This window comes from Vulpes vulpes, chromosome 14, assembly GCF_048418805.1.
Source record: "Vulpes vulpes isolate BD-2025 chromosome 14, VulVul3, whole genome shotgun sequence".
In the NCBI taxonomy this organism is placed as follows: Eukaryota; Metazoa; Chordata; class Mammalia; order Carnivora; family Canidae; genus Vulpes; species Vulpes vulpes.
This window is the reverse complement of record NC_132793.1, coordinates 101,199,620-101,217,134: the sequence shown is the minus strand read 5'-3', so window position 1 is coordinate 101,217,134 and position 17,515 is coordinate 101,199,620. Positions and strand designations below refer to the sequence as shown.

The 17,515-nt window shown below is 53.4% G+C and overlaps 1 protein-coding gene across 1 annotated transcript in view; it reads right to left on the bottom strand.

Annotated features, from left to right (window-relative positions):
• SEMA4B (semaphorin 4B) overlaps positions 1-17,515 on the bottom strand; it is a 37,079-nt gene that overhangs the window by 4,714 nt on the left and 14,850 nt on the right. Inside the window, exons 3-10 of the mRNA XM_026000864.2 lie at positions 5,310-5,473; positions 5,087-5,149; positions 3,747-3,845; positions 2,989-3,100; positions 2,640-2,753; positions 2,334-2,485; positions 885-1,066; positions 620-770 (exon numbers count right to left, since the gene is read on the bottom strand). Coding sequence (XP_025856649.2) covers positions 620-770; positions 885-1,066; positions 2,334-2,485; positions 2,640-2,753; positions 2,989-3,100; positions 3,747-3,845; positions 5,087-5,149; positions 5,310-5,473 — 1,037 coding nt within the window. The remainder of the gene's footprint in view (positions 1-619; positions 771-884; positions 1,067-2,333; positions 2,486-2,639; positions 2,754-2,988; positions 3,101-3,746; positions 3,846-5,086; positions 5,150-5,309; positions 5,474-17,515) is intronic.

Sequence of the window (17,515 nt, the reverse complement as noted above, 5' to 3'; positions counted from 1 at the left end):
TCCCCTCCCTCTCCTGTTCTTTCATGGTGCTTCCCAGAGTCACCTCCTACATAAACTGCTGACACCCATAGCCCCCATCCCTGGGGGGAGCCCAGCAAGCTGGAAGGACAGGAGGGCAATTTCCCCATGGCCAGGCCACTCAGTCACTCAGTAACTAGATAAGGAGCCCACGGCAGAGTCGGAGACAGGCACAAGTGAAGGACAGTTATAGAAATACGCACTAAATGCCCTGATGAGAGCATACGTGCTCCCCCGAGGCAGGGGTTTTGTTTTTTTATAAAGATCTTATTTATGTATTTGAGAGAGAGGAGAAAAGAGATTGAGAATGAGGGGAGGGAGAGGGAGAAGCTGAGCAGGGAACCCAACTTGGGGCTTGATCCCAGGACCCTGAGATCATGACCTGAGCTGAGGGCAGACTGAGCCTCCCAGGAGCCCCACCCTGAGGCAGGTTTAAGGCATCCTACCACTCATGGCCACGTCCAACCCAGTAAGACAAACAGGCCTGGGTTTGGTCCCTACTTTCAAGATGAGAAAAGAGATGGAGAGAAGCCAAGTGATCCCAGCACAGCACAGGGACCCATCCCGTCAGCACCCCCCAGGTGTGGAGAGTAGTCCTTACCGCTCCAGGCCGGGGCATGGGCACTGGGTGGGTCGCAGTGTACCACTGCTGGGTCTCACGGTTCACCTCCTTGTAGAGGCCATTGAAGGCCTTTTGCACGTCCTTCATGGTGAAGACGCAGATGGCAGAGCCCTCTGTGCTCCCCCTGTGCCTACAAAGGAGATGCTGGATTAAGCCAGGGACCCTGGGGCTCAGGATGAGGCCAAACTCTTGGGCCCCATCATTCCCTACCCTCCCATCTCCAGTTAGGTTCTGGGGGCCGTACCACTGGGATGTGAAGACCCCATAGAAGAGGGTGTCCCGCCAGTCCTGGGGGCTGGGGCTCAGCGTGAAGACATCCTGCAGCACGTTGAACGGGAAGCCATCGTCTGGCCGGGAGCACAGCAGCTGTGCCTTAAGGAAGGATGTCCAGCGCTGCTGCAGGACCCGCTCGCCACCCTCGTCCCCCTGGGGGAGGCCGAGAGAAGCTGGGCTTAGGCAAGGCCTGGTCGGGGAAGCCCAGAGCCCCCTGCAACCCCTCCGGGGGGCAGCTGACAGACACCAGGAGAGGCAAGCCAAAGCCAGGGCAGACTTCCATTTAAAACCAAGAAGATGGGATGCCTGGGTGGCTCAGCAGTTGACTGTCTGCCTTTGGCTCAGGTCATGATCCCGGGGTCCTGGGATCAAGTCCTGCATTGGGCTCCCCACAGGGAGCCTGCTTCTTCCTCTGCCAATGTCTCTGCCTCTCTGTGTCTCTCATGAATAAATAAAATCTTTTAAAAAAATTTAAAAAAATTAAAAAACCAAGAATACTTGAAGGTGGTGTCCAGGTCCTATCACCAGGGGACTGGGTAAGTAAGAGCACCTTCCTTACTGTGGAATACCCAGAAACGGACAGAGAAGAGTCCGCCTATACGGGGCAAGAGATCAGGACTCCCCGCAAACAGGGAGCCTAAATACCTGCATCGCAGAGAACTCATTTGTAGATAGTTTTTCAATAATACAAATACATGTATATTTACACATACACAGAAAAAGAAAATGGATCATCAAGGAACATTCTAGAATATTAACAGTGGTCACCTGCAGTGAGGCACCAGGATGCTGACGCTAACAGTCAACGTTTAGCTGTTGCCTACCACACTCCTAAATGCTTTTGGGGAATGGATTTAAGCCACATGACAACTCTGAGGCAGGTCTTATGCCCATTGAACAGATGGGGACACTAAGTGAGAGGGCATGTGACTTGCCCAAGGTCACAGGACTCGTGGGGTCTGAAATGAGGCAGCCTGGCTAGAGTCTCTGCTCTTCGTCGGGATGCTAAGCTGCCTCTTTATCCTAAGCGATTTTTGTGTGTCCTTTTCTGTAGTTTCACATATTTTTTTTTAAACATTTTATTTATTTATTCATGAGAGAGACACAGAGAGAGGCAGAGACCCAGGCAGAGGGAGAAGCAGGCTCCATGCAGAGAGCCCGATGTGGGACTCGATCCCGGGTCTCCAAGATCAGGCCCTGGGCCGAAGGTGGCACTAAACCACTGAGCCACCCGGGCGTCCCGAGTTTCACATTTTCTTAAAGAAGAAAAAACGTCAGAGCTATTTTAATTTAAAAGGAGAGAGAGAGAAAAGCAGTCAGCCAAGCTGTTCCTCCTGGAGGACAGAAGAGGCCTCCTGGTGTTTCCCAATCCTGGCCTCGGGGAGTCTCCGGGGTCTCTGGGGTGGACCATCCCCCTCACCTTGCAGATGCGGGCGATACGGGACACGATGGTGTTCTCAAAGAATTCAAACTCCTGGCCAGTCTCACTGAAGAAGAAGTAGATCTTATCATCATCCCCCTGCAAGCTGTTCAGGCTCTCGGGAATGTAGGCCGAGGCCACGAATGCTGGGTCTGTGGGACAAACGGGGAGGGCTAAGTCAGCCTAGGAATCCGAGACAGGCAGGAGACTGTTCCTGGCCCCAGCTGGCCCTGCAGCCCTGCAGGGAGAGCATGGCCTGCCCTGGGCTCAGGGGACTGCCCACTGGGTACATGGGGAGGACTTCACCTTGGAGCCAGTTGAGGGAGCTCTCGGTCTTAGTGGGGCGGAGGCTTTGGCTCCGGGAGATGGCCGGGTCATTCCCTTGGAAGCTGCTGACTGTTCCAGTGTAGAGCTCACCATCTGCCAAGAGAACATTCCCATGGGAATGGCCCCTCAGCACGGCCCCTGGTCGCCCAGAGCGACCCCAGGCTGCCTAGCTTGCTTGAGGTAGACAGGGAAGGGAGTGAGAACCGGGAGAAGCCAAACCCAAGGGCAGCCAAGGGTCACTCCGTGCTCCCCCTCCCCCGGGAATCAGTATGGTGTGCACTCACCACTTGCCCACCCTCAACTGAGCCACTCTGCTCTCAACACTCACCAACCACCAGGGCCGTGGACTTGAAATTGGGGTCAAAGGGACAACGGCCCTTGCCATCTTCCAGGAGGATGTTCCCTACTTCATCCTGTGCTAGAGTGAAGTTCGCCACACTCTGCAGGAGAGCAGATGGAAGAGCTCAGGGGTGTGCTAGGGGATGCATAGGCTAGGAGGGGAGGGAGGCATGCCAGAAAAGGCAGCTGTTGGGGGCTGAGGTGGGAGGAGGCAGGCCATCTTCCTCATCTCTGCACCCAGGGCATGGTGCCAGCACCGTCGGGCAGTGACCCTCTGATGGGCATTCCTAGCCCCAGTGGCCACAGAAGAGATGTTGACAGGACTCAGAAGGGGCAGCAACATGGTCCAAACCATGGTGTGTCTGACTCCAAAACTGGCACTCCAACTCAATGCCTCAAAGTACCATCGCTGCTAAGGTGCGTGTAACACAGAAATGCAGGAGCAAGTGTGTGTGAGGAGGGGAGCATGCGGTGGGTTGTGGGACTGAGGGCCGGGGAGAGCTCAAGAAAGCAAGAGGGTAGGAGTCCTGAGTTGGCCACAACCTCTGTGCCTGGAGTTCCCAGGCACCCCTCCTTTCACCCCCCGCCGGCCAACCTGGTCACCAAATCTGGGGCCAGGCCTCAGGGCTCTCAGACCCACTGCTCCCTGGAAGTTTTGCCCCGGGCCCTGCCCTTGACTAGGGACTCCTGCTAAAGAACAGCTCCTAGGACAGCCACAGGCGGGTGTGGGCAAAGGGGAACACTTACGATGTAGGTGCACACAGGGCTGAAGGCTGCTGTCCCACAGGTGAACAGGTGGCTGCTGTTAAGTGGAAGGAGGATCTTGATATAGTTCTGGCAGTCACGCTGGGGAAGGAGGGAGGAGGATGTCAGGCCCAAGGACGCCACCAGAGGGCAGGGCCAAGCCCGGGCTCTCTGGGGCTCCTCAAATCCCAGTGCAAATGGGAATCCAGCAGCATCTTGTCCCTGGGCAGAGCAGACAGAGGACCACGGAGCATGTGTGCTGGAGGGGGTGCCTGGGGGCACCGCTAGTTCTGTGTCTCATAAACATAGTGATTGTTCCCTGAGACCTTTCCCCTCTTAGCTGCTGAGGCCCCAAACTCACTTCTCACACACCCCCATTTCCTGTCATCCTGAATCTGACCATTTCTCCCTCCCTTACTGGCACCAGCCTGGTCTGGTCCCCCACTGGGCTCCCTCCCTATGTCCCTGCCCCACAGAGGCCATGCTCCACCAAGCAGCCAGAGCAGCCCCTTTAAATGCATGCCAGCCAATGCTACTCCCCTGCCCGGCACCCCCGCAGTTTCCCAAACACCTCACTGAGGGTAAGTCCACTCCTGCCCTGTCTCCAGGCAGCCCACCGCCCACCCCCTAGCAGCCTCTAGTCCTGATGCAAATGCCACTTTCTTAGTGACACACACTGAGGTGTGGCCTGACTACCTGTTACAGTGGCTGAGTTCTGCCTGTTGCTCTTTCTTCTTTTGCGTAATTGTTTTGCCAGGGTCTAGAAGTACTTGGGCACAGTGCGCGTGCTTCATACACATTTGTGGATGAAAAGGAGTCAGGGGCAGTCAGGACTTGAACCTGTGTTTGAGCCCAAATCTGGTGCTCTTTTGCCTTCCCCTCCTGCTGCGTGCAGGACAAGAAGTATCCGGGAATAACAGGGAGGCCTCCAGGAGATCCCTGGGCTGGACCAGACCTCACACGCAATGGTCTGGCCAAAACCACAGCAGGATCTGCCAGACCTGTGCCATCACACCATCTGCAGAGGGATGCCCGCTCACCACTCGGGCTGGAAGCCGACTTTATTCAGTTCTGATTAGGTGCCCTATACGTGTTACCTCGCTGAGTCCTCAGCAGGTCCTGTGAGACAGGCATCATTATCCCCATTTTACAGGTAGGGACACTAAGGCTTGGAGAGGCCAATCTACTTGTTCTGGGTCACAGAGATAGTAAGTATAGGACCAAACCCAGGTGTGGCCATCGCTGAAGCCTATGCCCTGTTTCCCACCGCTGCCTCTATACTGGGTCCCGCACACCACACTCTGCCCCTCCTTCAGCCCGGTGGCCTCCAGGTGCCAGCTCACCTGTGGGTCCTTGCCTTTGAAGCTGCACTGCTGTTTCCTCTCCGCATCTGCGCTCCACAGCAGCTGGAGAACAAGAAGGGGAGGGCATGGGTGAGAACGAAGGCTGTGCCTGGCCCTGCCTCTCCTGTTTGCCTCATCTTCACACCCAGAAGATCAGTCTTTCTGTCCACTGGCCCCTCTGCCATCCCCTGCCCAGCCTGGCCAGCCCTGGGAATCATCTCACCTCCTGGTATTCCCCGCCAGGCAGGAAACTGGTGCTGCTGTTGAGAGCAAAGAGGGCCTCCCGGGCACCCACGTACAGAGTCTTGCCATCCCTGCTCAGCAGAAGGGCCGTGTAGTTGGAGACATTTTCTGCTTCGAATCTGAGGAATGGTCGCTCTTTGGAGCCTGGGGAGAAGAGATGGATGTTACCTGAGGTCCACACCTCCCACAAGAAATCTATTATACCAACCTCGAGGATGGGCCAATCTGAGGGTAAGCGAGCAAGGCAGCGCATGGCAAGGAGCTGGGGATGGGGGGATCAGGTTGAAAGGGGAACAGCATTCCTGGACTCTCAAACATTATGAGAAGAACAAATGTGCAAAGATGAATGTAAAAGAACATTTATCATAGCGCCATTCATATTAGTGAAAAACTGGAAACAAACTAAGGGTCCAACCATCAGGGACTAGATGAAAAGACAACATTAACACTCCCCTCAATGGGATATTATGCAGCTGGTAAAAATGATGTTATCTTAGAAACACCAAAAAAACAAACACAATTAAACAAGAAAGGCATGGTCAATATGAAGCAAACTAAAATGTAAAGTGATGGGTTTTGAGGATGTAACAAAATAAAAGGAAGGGCATTAGATCCAACGAGAACCTGTAAGCACAGCCCCACCCACCCTGGTCCTGCAGTACATGATTTATGATGGCAGAGGAAAAGCAAACATGGAGCAGTGATCTTTACCTCTCAGTACCAGCTCACAGCACTCATGGAAGACTCATGGTTATAAAACAGTAACGTAAACTGTTACCAACTTTGACCTCAGGAACTTGAATGTACAACAGAGAGACCCTGTGATGCTGGATACCAGGGTTGTTTAGGCAAAAATGGAGTCTCTATCTTGTTGGGACGGTGAAGAGGGCCACAAGATATTGTCAATGGTTAATGGAACAAGAAACTGAAGTTTAAGTATAGAAAAAATTTTTTTGTTTATTCTTTTCGGGAACTTTTACCCCCAACATGGGGCTTGAACTCATGATCCTGAGATCAACAGTCATGTGTTCTTCCAGCTGAACCAGTCAGGTGCCCCTCAGTATAATATTTTAAATTACAGAGGCAGGGGGAATCCCTGGGTGGTTCAGCGGTTTAGCACCTGCCTTCGGCCCAAGATCCTGGAGTCCCAGGATCGAGTCCCACATCAGGCTCCCTGCATGGAGCCTTCTTCTCCCTCTGCCTGTGTCTCTGCCTCTCTCTCTCTCTGTCTCTCATGAATAAATAAAATCTTTAAAAGAAAAAATTACAGAGGCAACCCAGAAAAATGTTTGGAGGAGGTAAGGAAGGGTGATGGAAGAGATGGAAAGCCTTATTTTTCTCAGCAGCAAAAGAGTAAGTCAGATAAGCCAAGAAATAGTGGGGCAAGCATTTTACTTAACCATATGGAGGAAACCACTGTATTAACGAAAAGCCTGATTAAAAGATGTCCCTTCTTGGAGGAGCTGGGGCTGGGGATGACAGGGGCATTGGTTACTTTTCGTAGTAAGTACTTCCACACTTAAAAGCGAATTATGTGCATGTATCCTGGATAAAAACTTTACCTTTCATCGTTATAAGAAGAGAAGATTCTAATTATCTACCACCAAGTAAAGATGAAGGTTATAAAACAGTATGTCTAGTTAGATCTTATTTTTTGTGGGAAAAGTATAAAAAGAAGAAAAAAAAAAAGAAAAAAAAAAAGGAAAGAAAAAAAAAATCCAGGAGGATGACTCACAAAATGCTGAAAACTGGTATCCTTGGTGGGAGTTTAATTTTTTTTCCCTTTTTACTTATCATGTTTGAATTCTGTAATAAGCAGGTTACTCTTATGTAATACAAAAGAAATGGAAAGAAAGAAACACATGTACCTGTCCAACCAGGGTACCGTACCGTTTGTGCTGTGAGTGACTAATGGGTTTGAAGAAAATTATTTTAAAAATTCTAAGTAGCTGATAAGAAAAGGAAAACAAGCAGAAATGAGCCACCCTGCCCAGCCTCAGGTATCTCCAATCTGACCAATAGGTTATGACCACGCAAACAGACACATTCTCATGAAGCTGAGGAGGCAGAAAGAGCAACATGCCAACAAAGCAGTTGTGAAGGCAGCTTCATGTGCTTTTACGTGGTGAGTGTTTTTACATACCCTCAGCCTGGTTCCACCAAGGACGAGAAAACAAAGAAAAGAACAGAACATAGTGAAACATAAACACTAAAATCAGGAGCAAAGAAAAAAAAATCCGAAGAAAACATCTAAACCAGAAAGGGCATCATCACATATGCAGGTCACAAGAGATCTTCACACAGCTACTGGAGATGGGTGGTGTGGTCAATGCTGAGCCTCCCAGGGGCCGAGGAGAAAAGGGAAATGAAGTTACCTGATTCTCACTGTCAGAGAGGAGGAACACATGCCAGCCTTTCTGGAGAAGCTAAGCTTTCCACCTAGCCACTAATGCTGAAGGAAGCCCTCAGGTGGGACGTCCTAGCCAAGCTGATGGGACATGGGATGGATAACATCCCACCAGCAAACAGGATGACAGAGCTCCCAAGGCTGCTCCTCACAATGTCTCCCAGGGAAGGTGATGACGTAAGGTAACCAGTGCAGGACTCAGTGCGGGAATGTGTGTGCCTCTGCAGCTGGGTGTCTTGTCGTACTCTAGAAGCAAAGCTGGAATTGGGGCGGCACTGGGTATTCACGGGCAAGGTCCTGCCTCACATCTGGTCTGCTACTGAAACTCTAGAGCAGCAGCTAGGGTTCGGAGAGGTCAAGGCCTCTCTCTGAACTATTAAGTTCAGAACTGCACAAGACTATCTAGGGCTTTTGCCCCCAGTTCCCAGCTCCTCACCATTCATCAGCAACTCTACATACTGGGAAGCTCAAAAAAGTTACTAGTACTAAACCCTCACTTCTCCCAACCACGAAATTTCCAAACACAACAGGGCCCAATTGTGTTGCTTGCACTGTGTGCTGATGACCTTTTGGAACAAGCAGTCTGACCTTGTTGTGTTCCCCCCTAAAGAGACCCTTCCCATTGGCCAGTCCAGGTCCACGCCCTGGGAGGGTGTGGGCTACACGCTGCACATATGCAGACATTAACCCCTGTGTGCCCATGACAGCCCTACAAGGTAAGTACCACTGTGATCCCCAGGTTACCAAGAAAGAAGCCCAGCTTTAAAGACACCAGACCACTGACACAGCCCCACGGCACATAAGCAGCTGTGGCAGAAGATGGGCTCAAGAGGTCTCCTTCCCAAAGAACCCACAGTCTGCCAACCACAGGATGCAGTAAAGTCACCTGAAAGGCCTACCCTAGAGGCCTGCCGCCACTGCCCTGGGATGGCCTGACAACGGGCAATTCTATGAGCTCCCAGGCAATTCCAAAGTGGGAGGCCCACGGACCACCCTCTGAAAAGCACCATGTCAGTCCGTCTGGAGGGCAGTGCAAACTCCAGCTCACTGACCTTTGGCTTCTCATACATACCGCGGGGATAATGAGCAAAATATGACTCCCAGCAGCCTCACAAGGAGGGCGTCTGTGAGACGAGGGCAAACGTCTTCCACATCCCCTTTGCGGTTTTCTGAAAGCCCAGGGCTGGGTCAAATATGCCAACATTTATCTGCCCACACAGGAGGGGCATCTTCCCAGGGTGGGTCCTGGAAGTCTAGGCTGGAGGCTGCACTTAGGATCCATCCAGATATAGAAATGCTGAAGGTCAGAGATAAGTTGTCGTCCAGGTGGCAGCTTGGCCCTGCTCGGGCCTGGGAGGGAGTGGAAATCTGCCAAAGGTCACGTAGACAGAGCACAGCCAGGTTGGAAGGACAGCTGGGGCGCCAGCTGCTAGAAAACCTGCTCCACCGCACCTCCCCCAGTCCTACTGGAAGTATGGTCAAGGAAATAGCAAAGGGACAGAAGTGGACGGGGGCCCCCATACACCATGCATTCCCTCCTAGGGATTCTCCTCCTTCATCCCTCTGCCCTAAACCTCTCAGACCAGAGCCATGGAATCCTGAACGCCCTGCTCCCCCATGATCCCCCACGCCTTGGGGACCCAACCGGGGCGAGTCAGTGGGGCTGGCTTCCCAACTGGGAGTCTTGACCAGTACGGGCTCAGGAGTCAAAAGACCCAGGTTCAAACACTGCCCCTGCCACTGACCAGCTGTTTGCCACCAGGACAAGCCACTTAACATCTTGGAGCCTCACTTTCCTTATCTGTAAAATGGGGATAATAGCACCTTTCCTCATAGGGTTGTTATGAAAAGAAATTAGATTATGTATATAAATAACAACGTACATAATAACCCATATTTACTGAGAGCTTTACTCAGAACAACTTTGCACACGTTAGCCGAGTGTTGGCATGGTGTCTGGCACACGATCAACACTCGAGTGGATCAAAAACAAAATCCAAAAGCCCTGCAGGAAAATCCAGCCCAGCAAGGGCTGCCAGAGGAGCAGGGCTGTTTGGAAGGGCTGGGCCTCTCTCATCCTCAGGGTTAAAAAAACCTCACGCAGGGGTGATTCCTAACCTCAGTCTACACCTGGTCACACGGAGGTCTCACAGCCACAGGGAATCAGCTCTGGAGCTGGACAGGTGTCAGGTGTGCTGTGTGCATGAGCTGGACCCTGCTCAGTGGTGTTCTGAGCGCTGTTCCTGCCTCGGTGCCTGGGGTCACCTCCAGAGTTGATGTGCAGATGTCTGTGTGGGCCCTGCCTGAGCTTGCCGGGGTTTGTGTGTGTGTGTGTGTGTGTGTGTGTGTGTATGTGTCTGCACACCCTACCACCAGGCTTGTCCATGCTTGTGTGTTTGCTCCAGGATGCTTTTCGTGTAGAGGTGACTGGGAGGGGGTGTTTGTACACTTCATTCCCTGTGAGCGTTAGCACACCTCAGGGGCAGTCTTAGCTTCTAGGCTGCTCTCTATGTGGCCCGAGAGTGTGTCGTGAGCTCTCCTGGGCGGCCCATGCTGCTCAGACGTCCTCCACATCCTCTACCCAGCGGGTTAGTCCAGTAGGGAGAACACTAGTCCACCTGAGGCCGTGGCCGGTTTTCCCAGGAGGATGAAACCTTTCCACCCTGGGCAGGCCTGAAGGGGTGGCCTCTGGGGGCTCCAGGAAGGCAGGGTAGGGGCTGGCCTAGGGCTGTCTCCTTGGAGAGGGCATGTCAGAGCTCCCTGTGGGGCCCCACACCCCCTCCCTTGGGGCTGGGGGCTCTCCGCAGGAAATGATGTGGGAACAGCTCAGCCCCCAGCCTCACCTAGAGTTTCTTCCCTTCCCTGTGACTAAGCCGGAAGCTTGGAGCTCTCTGGGGTGAGTCGGGAACAGGGCTCAGTGGGGTCCGCACCCAGCCAAGGCAGCGAGCCGCAGCAGGGCTGTGACTCAGAGCACCGCCCCACCTTCTCTCCACCGTGGCTCCTGGCGCCGCAGCCTGGCCCTGACGTCCTGCCTCCACAGACAACACCCGCTTCGGGGGGCGGGGGGGCGGGGGGGTTAAGAGCCAGGAAGGTGCTCCCACAGAGTCCTCAGGAAGGAGTAGTAGATCCCCGAGAGTCCCGAGAGGCTCTGCGCGAGCATCTCTTCCCCAGGGCGTCATACTGGACTCTTGCACCCGGTTGTATCTGCAGGCACACCCCCCAGGGCAGAGGTGCTGACTCAGCAGCAAACTAGGGCACGGCAGCCGCCCTGGATGCACATCCTCTATGCCGCCCAAGTGCTCCACAGACCAGCCTGCCGCCCCGGAAGCGGCAGGCCAAACTGTAATCACCAGGTCACCACCAGGGCAGAGTCCCCAAGCAGGGAAGGGTTATTCTAAGCAGAAGAGGGACTGTGGGTCAAAAGTCTTCCCTGCGCTGAGGGAAGCAAGACAGAAGTAAAGAGCCAAGGGAACCCAGCCCAGAAGCATCCTCTGTTCCTGGGGTAGGCACACTCTGGAAAGCCCGGTTCCCAAAAGGCCGCCGCTATGACTTCCAGTGACTAGGCCCAGAGCTCCTGCCAGGATCACCAGGTAGCCCTGGCCCCTCAAAGACAACTCCTCACCTGGTACCCATCTGGCCAACAGGGCCCTGACCTAGGACGGGTCTTGAGCTGCTATTACCTCAGGAGCTTGACCTCCACCTGGACAAAGGGTGACTCCTCCAGCCCTCTGCTGCGGGCCTGGCTATTCCCTAACAACCCTTCTCTCTGGTCTGCCCAAGGGTCCACCTTCCTCCTCTCACACATCTCCTGTTTTCTGAAGAAACTAGTACCATCAGGCATGGACAACCTTGACTTCCCACTGCCTCCCTATCTCCTCAAAGGCCAAGGCCCATGTCATCAATCTCTGCCTCTCAGAAAACAGGTCTTTCCTTCAACATTCATCCTAGAAATCTGTGTGCCTCCCTTCTTCCCTTTGCAGCCAAACCCCTGAAGAGAAGAGCCACCTGGAGCGGTCTCCATTCCTCAAACTCCTACTTACCCCTTGACTGGGAGTCAGGCCTCAACCAGCCCCATGCTCACCAGGGCATCACCTGGCTGCCAAACTTCAGACACTGAGGGGCATGGCCTCTGCAGCACCTGGCCTTGTGCAGGTCCCCTGTCCCCAGGTGTGTGGGCCACAGTGGCCTAAAGGGTCATTTCACGTCTCCCTGTGACTCCTTCTGGGCCTCTATCCCTCCAAGAGCTAACTTACCAGAGCACCTAACTATGTATTTTAAATGGATGAATGCACATAATCGTAGCAAGGTTGTTGTGACACATAGGTCTTCCCCCCTGAGGTTTTCAGGGGGGAATTACAAGTGCTGTGACTTGCCTGCAATCAGCCAGTTAGGAAGAATGGCGGAGCCAGGATTTGAACCTGCACTGGCAGCTCTGGTGTCTGTGTCATTAAGCTAACTTCGACTCTCCAGAGTTTGCTCTTTCATATTGTTCCGTGGGGTCTGCCTCGGCCTCGAGATCACACACCCACACCCATCACTTCAATAATCCAGACACTGGCAGCCCCCAAATCTTGTCAGGCAGTGGCAGATCTTCCTTTAACATGCCAGACCCCACTGAGTGGGTGGGAGACCTGCTTCGGCCACCGCCCACCACCGCCCCCTTTGGCTTGGGCTCTTGTGTCTTGTCACCCACTGGAAACCTGGATGAGTTCTTTACCCGCCTCTCTCTCACCTCACAGACATCCAATCCATAATCAAATCCTGCCTATTCTCCCTCAACACTTGCTGAATCTATTCTGCTCATGATCTTTGCCACCAAGGTCCTGTACCAGGCCACCATCCTTTCCCCTCTGGGATCCTACCACAGCCTCCCAACAGCTCCCACAGCCTCCCACAGCCCAGCCTCTGTGTTGTAGCCAGAGGGCTGCCTGGGGATGGTCATGGCCCTGTATAACTCTCAGCTGTGTCCTCACTGTCTAAGCCCCTAACTGACCAGCCCTTTCCATGTCTCCCTCCCCTGCCTCAACTGAGTGACACCAGGCTGCAACTCAAGATCCTATTTCTCTCTCGAATTGACTCAGGCAGTCCTGTCTACGGCCATACCACCCTGAACGCGCCCGATCTCGTCTGACTCAGGCAGTCCTGCTGCCTAGAACTCCCTTCCTCCTCACAAACTGCTACTCATCCTTTGAGACTCAGCTGAGTTTCACCTCCTCCAGGATGTCCTCCTGAATCCCCGGCTGGCCGAGGGCCCCTTCCTTCTCTGTGCCCATCATTTCCCCTTCACGCCTCTCACGGTGCACTGGCCACATGGCTTGCTGATGGGCTTTCTGTGCCTGTCTCCTCCAGCAAGTTGAGAGCTCCTTGAGGGATCAGGATGCTCTCATGCACATTTGTATTATCTGGGCCAGGTAAGGTTCAAGGAGTTGCTCAATAAACATTTAACTGAATGACCAAGTGCTAAGTTCCAATGCAGGGGTACTTGGGTCCAGAGGGGTGGGTCCTAGATTCAAAGAGGGCAGCCTAAACGTCCCAAAGCCTGTCGCTCACAAGAGTGTATCTGAGAAGTACTGCCCCTACTCGGCCCCCTCTCCAGAGCACTGACCACTCTGTCCTGCCAGCTCAGCACCCAGGCAGAAGCATGAGAGCCGACAGACAGGAGAGGTCCACGTGTGACTGACTTTTATCACTGACCAGCTGTGCCACCCTAAACAGAGACCTGCCATCTCTGGGAGGAAGCCCTCACAGGACTGCTGGAGAGAGCAGATAAATGCCACATGGAGAAGTGTCAACTCCTGCTCCCAGGTTAGGGAGCCACCAACCATCAGGACCAACCCTACCCACACAGCCCTCCTCATCCTACCACCTTCCTTCCTCCCCACCCTCACTCTAAGCGAATTCCCTGCAGTTACCTCAGAAGCCCACTTGTGCAGAAAATAGGGGGCACTGGCAGGTGGGGTACAGCTGCCTGGAGGGAGGAGTCGCTCTGAAGAGGCAGCTATGGCTCAGCCCCAGATGCGTGCTAAGTGGAATGGGGGCCTGGCCTTACCAGACCTTCAGAAAAGCTGGAAAGTTGGATTTTTATTTTAAATTTCCTGAGTTTTAAAATATGAGCAACAAATTAAAACTTCCTAAAACAGCTGGAGGCCAAAGAAAACCTATTTCCGGGCTGGCTTTGGCCTGCTGCCCTCCAGGGTGCAAACCTGTATCTGAGACGTTTGCTCCCAGTCTCCGGTGTCTGACATTACCGGCCACATCTGCTAAGGGGACCAAATTTCCAACTGTGGCCACACCATCAGGGGCCTCCACCGGATCCCTCATTACCCCCCAGAAAGTGACCTCAATAGGTCTGTTTACTAGATGGACAAACATAACCTATCAATTGTTCAAGGGCTGAACTGGGCCATTTTGCTGCTTTCCTGCAGTTCAAAGGACGCAGCTGTTTCTAACGCAGAAACTATGGTTCTTGAGTCAGAGAGTGCAGCCCAATGCCTGACCCCAAGCCTCTCTAGCCACATGACCCTGACAGTGTGAGTTAGCTTCTCCACGCCTTGGTCCCCTCAGATGTAGGGGACAAAATGGTGCCACCTTCAGGACCCGGCACACGGTGGGTGCTCCATCCTGGGTGGCTTTCTTTCCTGTTTCTGTTAGCACCTCTCTCTGAGGATGAACAAGGGGAGGTCAAGAAGGAGGGGAATTCGTTCTGGCTCCTGGTTAGTAGGAATTATGACAAAATAACAGGTTTCTTCTAACTACTGAACCCACTGAAGCCCCCTCACCACAGGCCCCCCACCTCTCTACGAATGGTCAAGATCAGCTTTCCAGAGGACCCATAAGTGCAGACCAGAGAGCTCCCATGGAGAACATGTCAGATCTCAGGGAGGCGGAGCCATAGGTCACCTCTCTGAACTCCAGCTGTCTTATCTATAAAACGGGGATAACTTCACCCACCGTGTAGGGGAAGACAAGACAACTAAAAGCCTGGTGCCCACCATAGCTCTATACCCATTACTTTACTTCCTACATTCCTCTTGGCACTAAACACTGCAACACAAATGTGAGGATGCCAGTTGTGCCACCTAAGGGCTGAAGGTGGTCCTGCCCCATACTAGAGATGCTCACACAGGAGGGGCAGCTATAAAAGGACCAGGGAGACTGCACAGGGCTAGACACAGAGAAACGTCTTGCCTGCAGCCTTGAGAATGGCAGGAGATGAAGTGGAGCCTTTACAGGACCTCGGGCATCTGTCCCAAGATGGCTAGCTCCATGTGAGCCACTCTCCATCCTGGACAGAGGCAAGCCAGGCTGGGAGGACAGAATGCAGGGAGGAGTGGTAGGGAAGGCGGGGCAGGGCAGGGAGAAGCTGCTCTTCCCCCTCAGCCCCGGGGAGTGGGGTGGGGGGCATCAGAGGCCTCTCCCCCCATCCTGAGCACCCACGGCAGTAGGTAGGGATGGGTGGGCCACAGCCTCTAATGAAGGCAAGAGTCCAGCCTTTTCTGCATGCTCTGGCCCTGGTGTCTCCCTTATAGGGAGGTGTATCCAGATTGCCCCAAAACTTGTGCAAACTTGGGAGTTTTGCAGATCTGACATTTCAACACAGGCTGAATGTGGGTTATGCACAGGGCAGAGTGGAACCAGCAAGGGGCAGGGTGGAGGGAGAGGTGCAGTTCAGCCTCAGGCAGAGGAGATTCTTGGGCCAAAGGAGAACTTCAAAGAGCTAAATCAGGAGCACTTGAAAAGTGTACTACATTCAGCAAGACTCCTGCAGGTGACAACCCCCCATTAACCCTCAGGCAACTTGCTTTTTTCTTCTACCCCAGAGCAGAGGATGGGACCGGCACCATTCTATTCCCTGACCTGGTGGTCTTGGCACCTAGCAGAGGGCCTGGATACAGCAGGCACTCAGTGTCAACCAAATTGATGCAAATAAGCTCACCAAGAGAGACAGGCAGGGAATTTCCACCATGGAGAACAGAGAACAGAGGCCGCTACCTTTTACTGGGGATGGAGCACGTGCCAGGCACTGCGCCAAACACTTGCCATACATGATTTCATGTGATCTTCTTCAAGCCCTGGGAGATGGGTCCTGCTATTATTCCCGGCTTGCCCCAGGTGGTGGAGGCAAGCTAGTCTTCAAAGCCCAGCTATTAGCACCCATAGTTACAGTTCTTTCCACTTGGCTCTGAAGGGCCATGAAGATGCCAGGCCCCAGGACACAGCTGAAGCCCTGTCAAGGAGGGAGGCCTGTAACCAGCCAGCAAGACATGCAAGCGGCCTGCACTGGGGGCTTCTCCAGGCAGCCATGACCCTGGCTGTCCATCCAGGGTCAGAGAGGACAAGCAGCTGATCTATGTCAATGCCCAGCTCCCAGGCTCAATAGGATTTTGTTGACTGTAGTTTACAAGGCCTATGGATTTACTTCCAATCTGGTTTAGAAACACTGTGTCCAGATCTTTCCAGACAGGCACTTCTGGAGCAGGGGAAATTAATAACTCCTTTTAATTGCCCAAATAAGGGAACTCAATAAGATTTTCATGAGGAGCAGGCTTGCTTTGTTTCTTTCCACTCGGCCAAGCTAGGAGGCACTGGCCTTGCAGCTTGCACACCCAGTGCCATTATTTCCACTCGGCATCTCTCCCCTTTTGGGCCTTCGGTCCTGGAACTTCAGACTGCACTTTCCAGTGCAAGAGAACCAAAATTCCATACACTTCTTTTTTTTTTTTTTAATTTTTTAATTTATTTATGATAGTCACAGAGAGAGAGAGAGAGAGGCAGAGACACAGGCAGAGGGAGAAGCAGGCTCCATGCACCGGGAGCCCAATGTGGGATTCGATCCCGGGTCTCCAGGATCGCGCCCTGGGCCAAAGGCAGGCGCCAAACCACTGCGCCACCCAGGGATCCCTCCATACACTTCTTTAAAGCATTCCTTCCACAGAGACAAGTAACTTCCCCGTAAGGCCTCTTGCTGGTCCAACTGGCCCTGGAGTCCCTAGTCCCCCTCCCCCTGTCAGCCACTGAATGAGACCACAAATGGGGGCTCCCCTCCCCATGGTCCCAGGAATCTGCTGCAGATTCAGGAAGTAGTGAGGCTTCCATAGGAAGGACCCCACACATAAACTGGATGCTCCACTTCTAGAGATTTTGTTTCAAACCACAGACATAACTCACTGTCCCTAGGCATCCAGGCCCTTGGGGAGCTTGGGTAGGAGGGAATTCAGCAGAGGATAGGTAGCAGAAAAGGGGGTGCGGTCTCTTCCTCTATGCCTCTCTCCCTGCTCTGTGAGGGAGGGGCCATGGCCCTGGTGCTCAGAGTCCCCATGGTCACCTCGGGCCTACCCAGGATAGGCATACTGCCAGGAACATCTAACAAGCCCCCAAGGATGAAGCAGGAAACTGCCTGTGGCCACCCTCAGAAAGTGAACCTCTTAGTCACAAGGGCATTCCCCTCTGGGGCTCCCAGTATCAAGGGCCAGGAGGAAGTCTAGGGAGGCCAGCATTCTGGGGTGTGGTGCATATCAGTAAAGCATGGATGTGTGCTCACAAGTTCAGGTGGTGGGTGCTGCTCACCTTCCAGGGCTTTGGGGGGACAAGAAAAAGGGACTCCCTCTGGGCCAACCCAGTCTCAAAAATACAGCAAAAGGGCTTTTTTCTCTAGGAGCCACAGCTTTGAGAGCAGAGTATCAACTTCGTTTCTAGGCCCTTTGAAGCTCTCAAGGGGGCACCTCTGTGCATTGTATCTCTGCCAGTCCCAACAGGTGAACTTGTGGCTCAGTGGACAC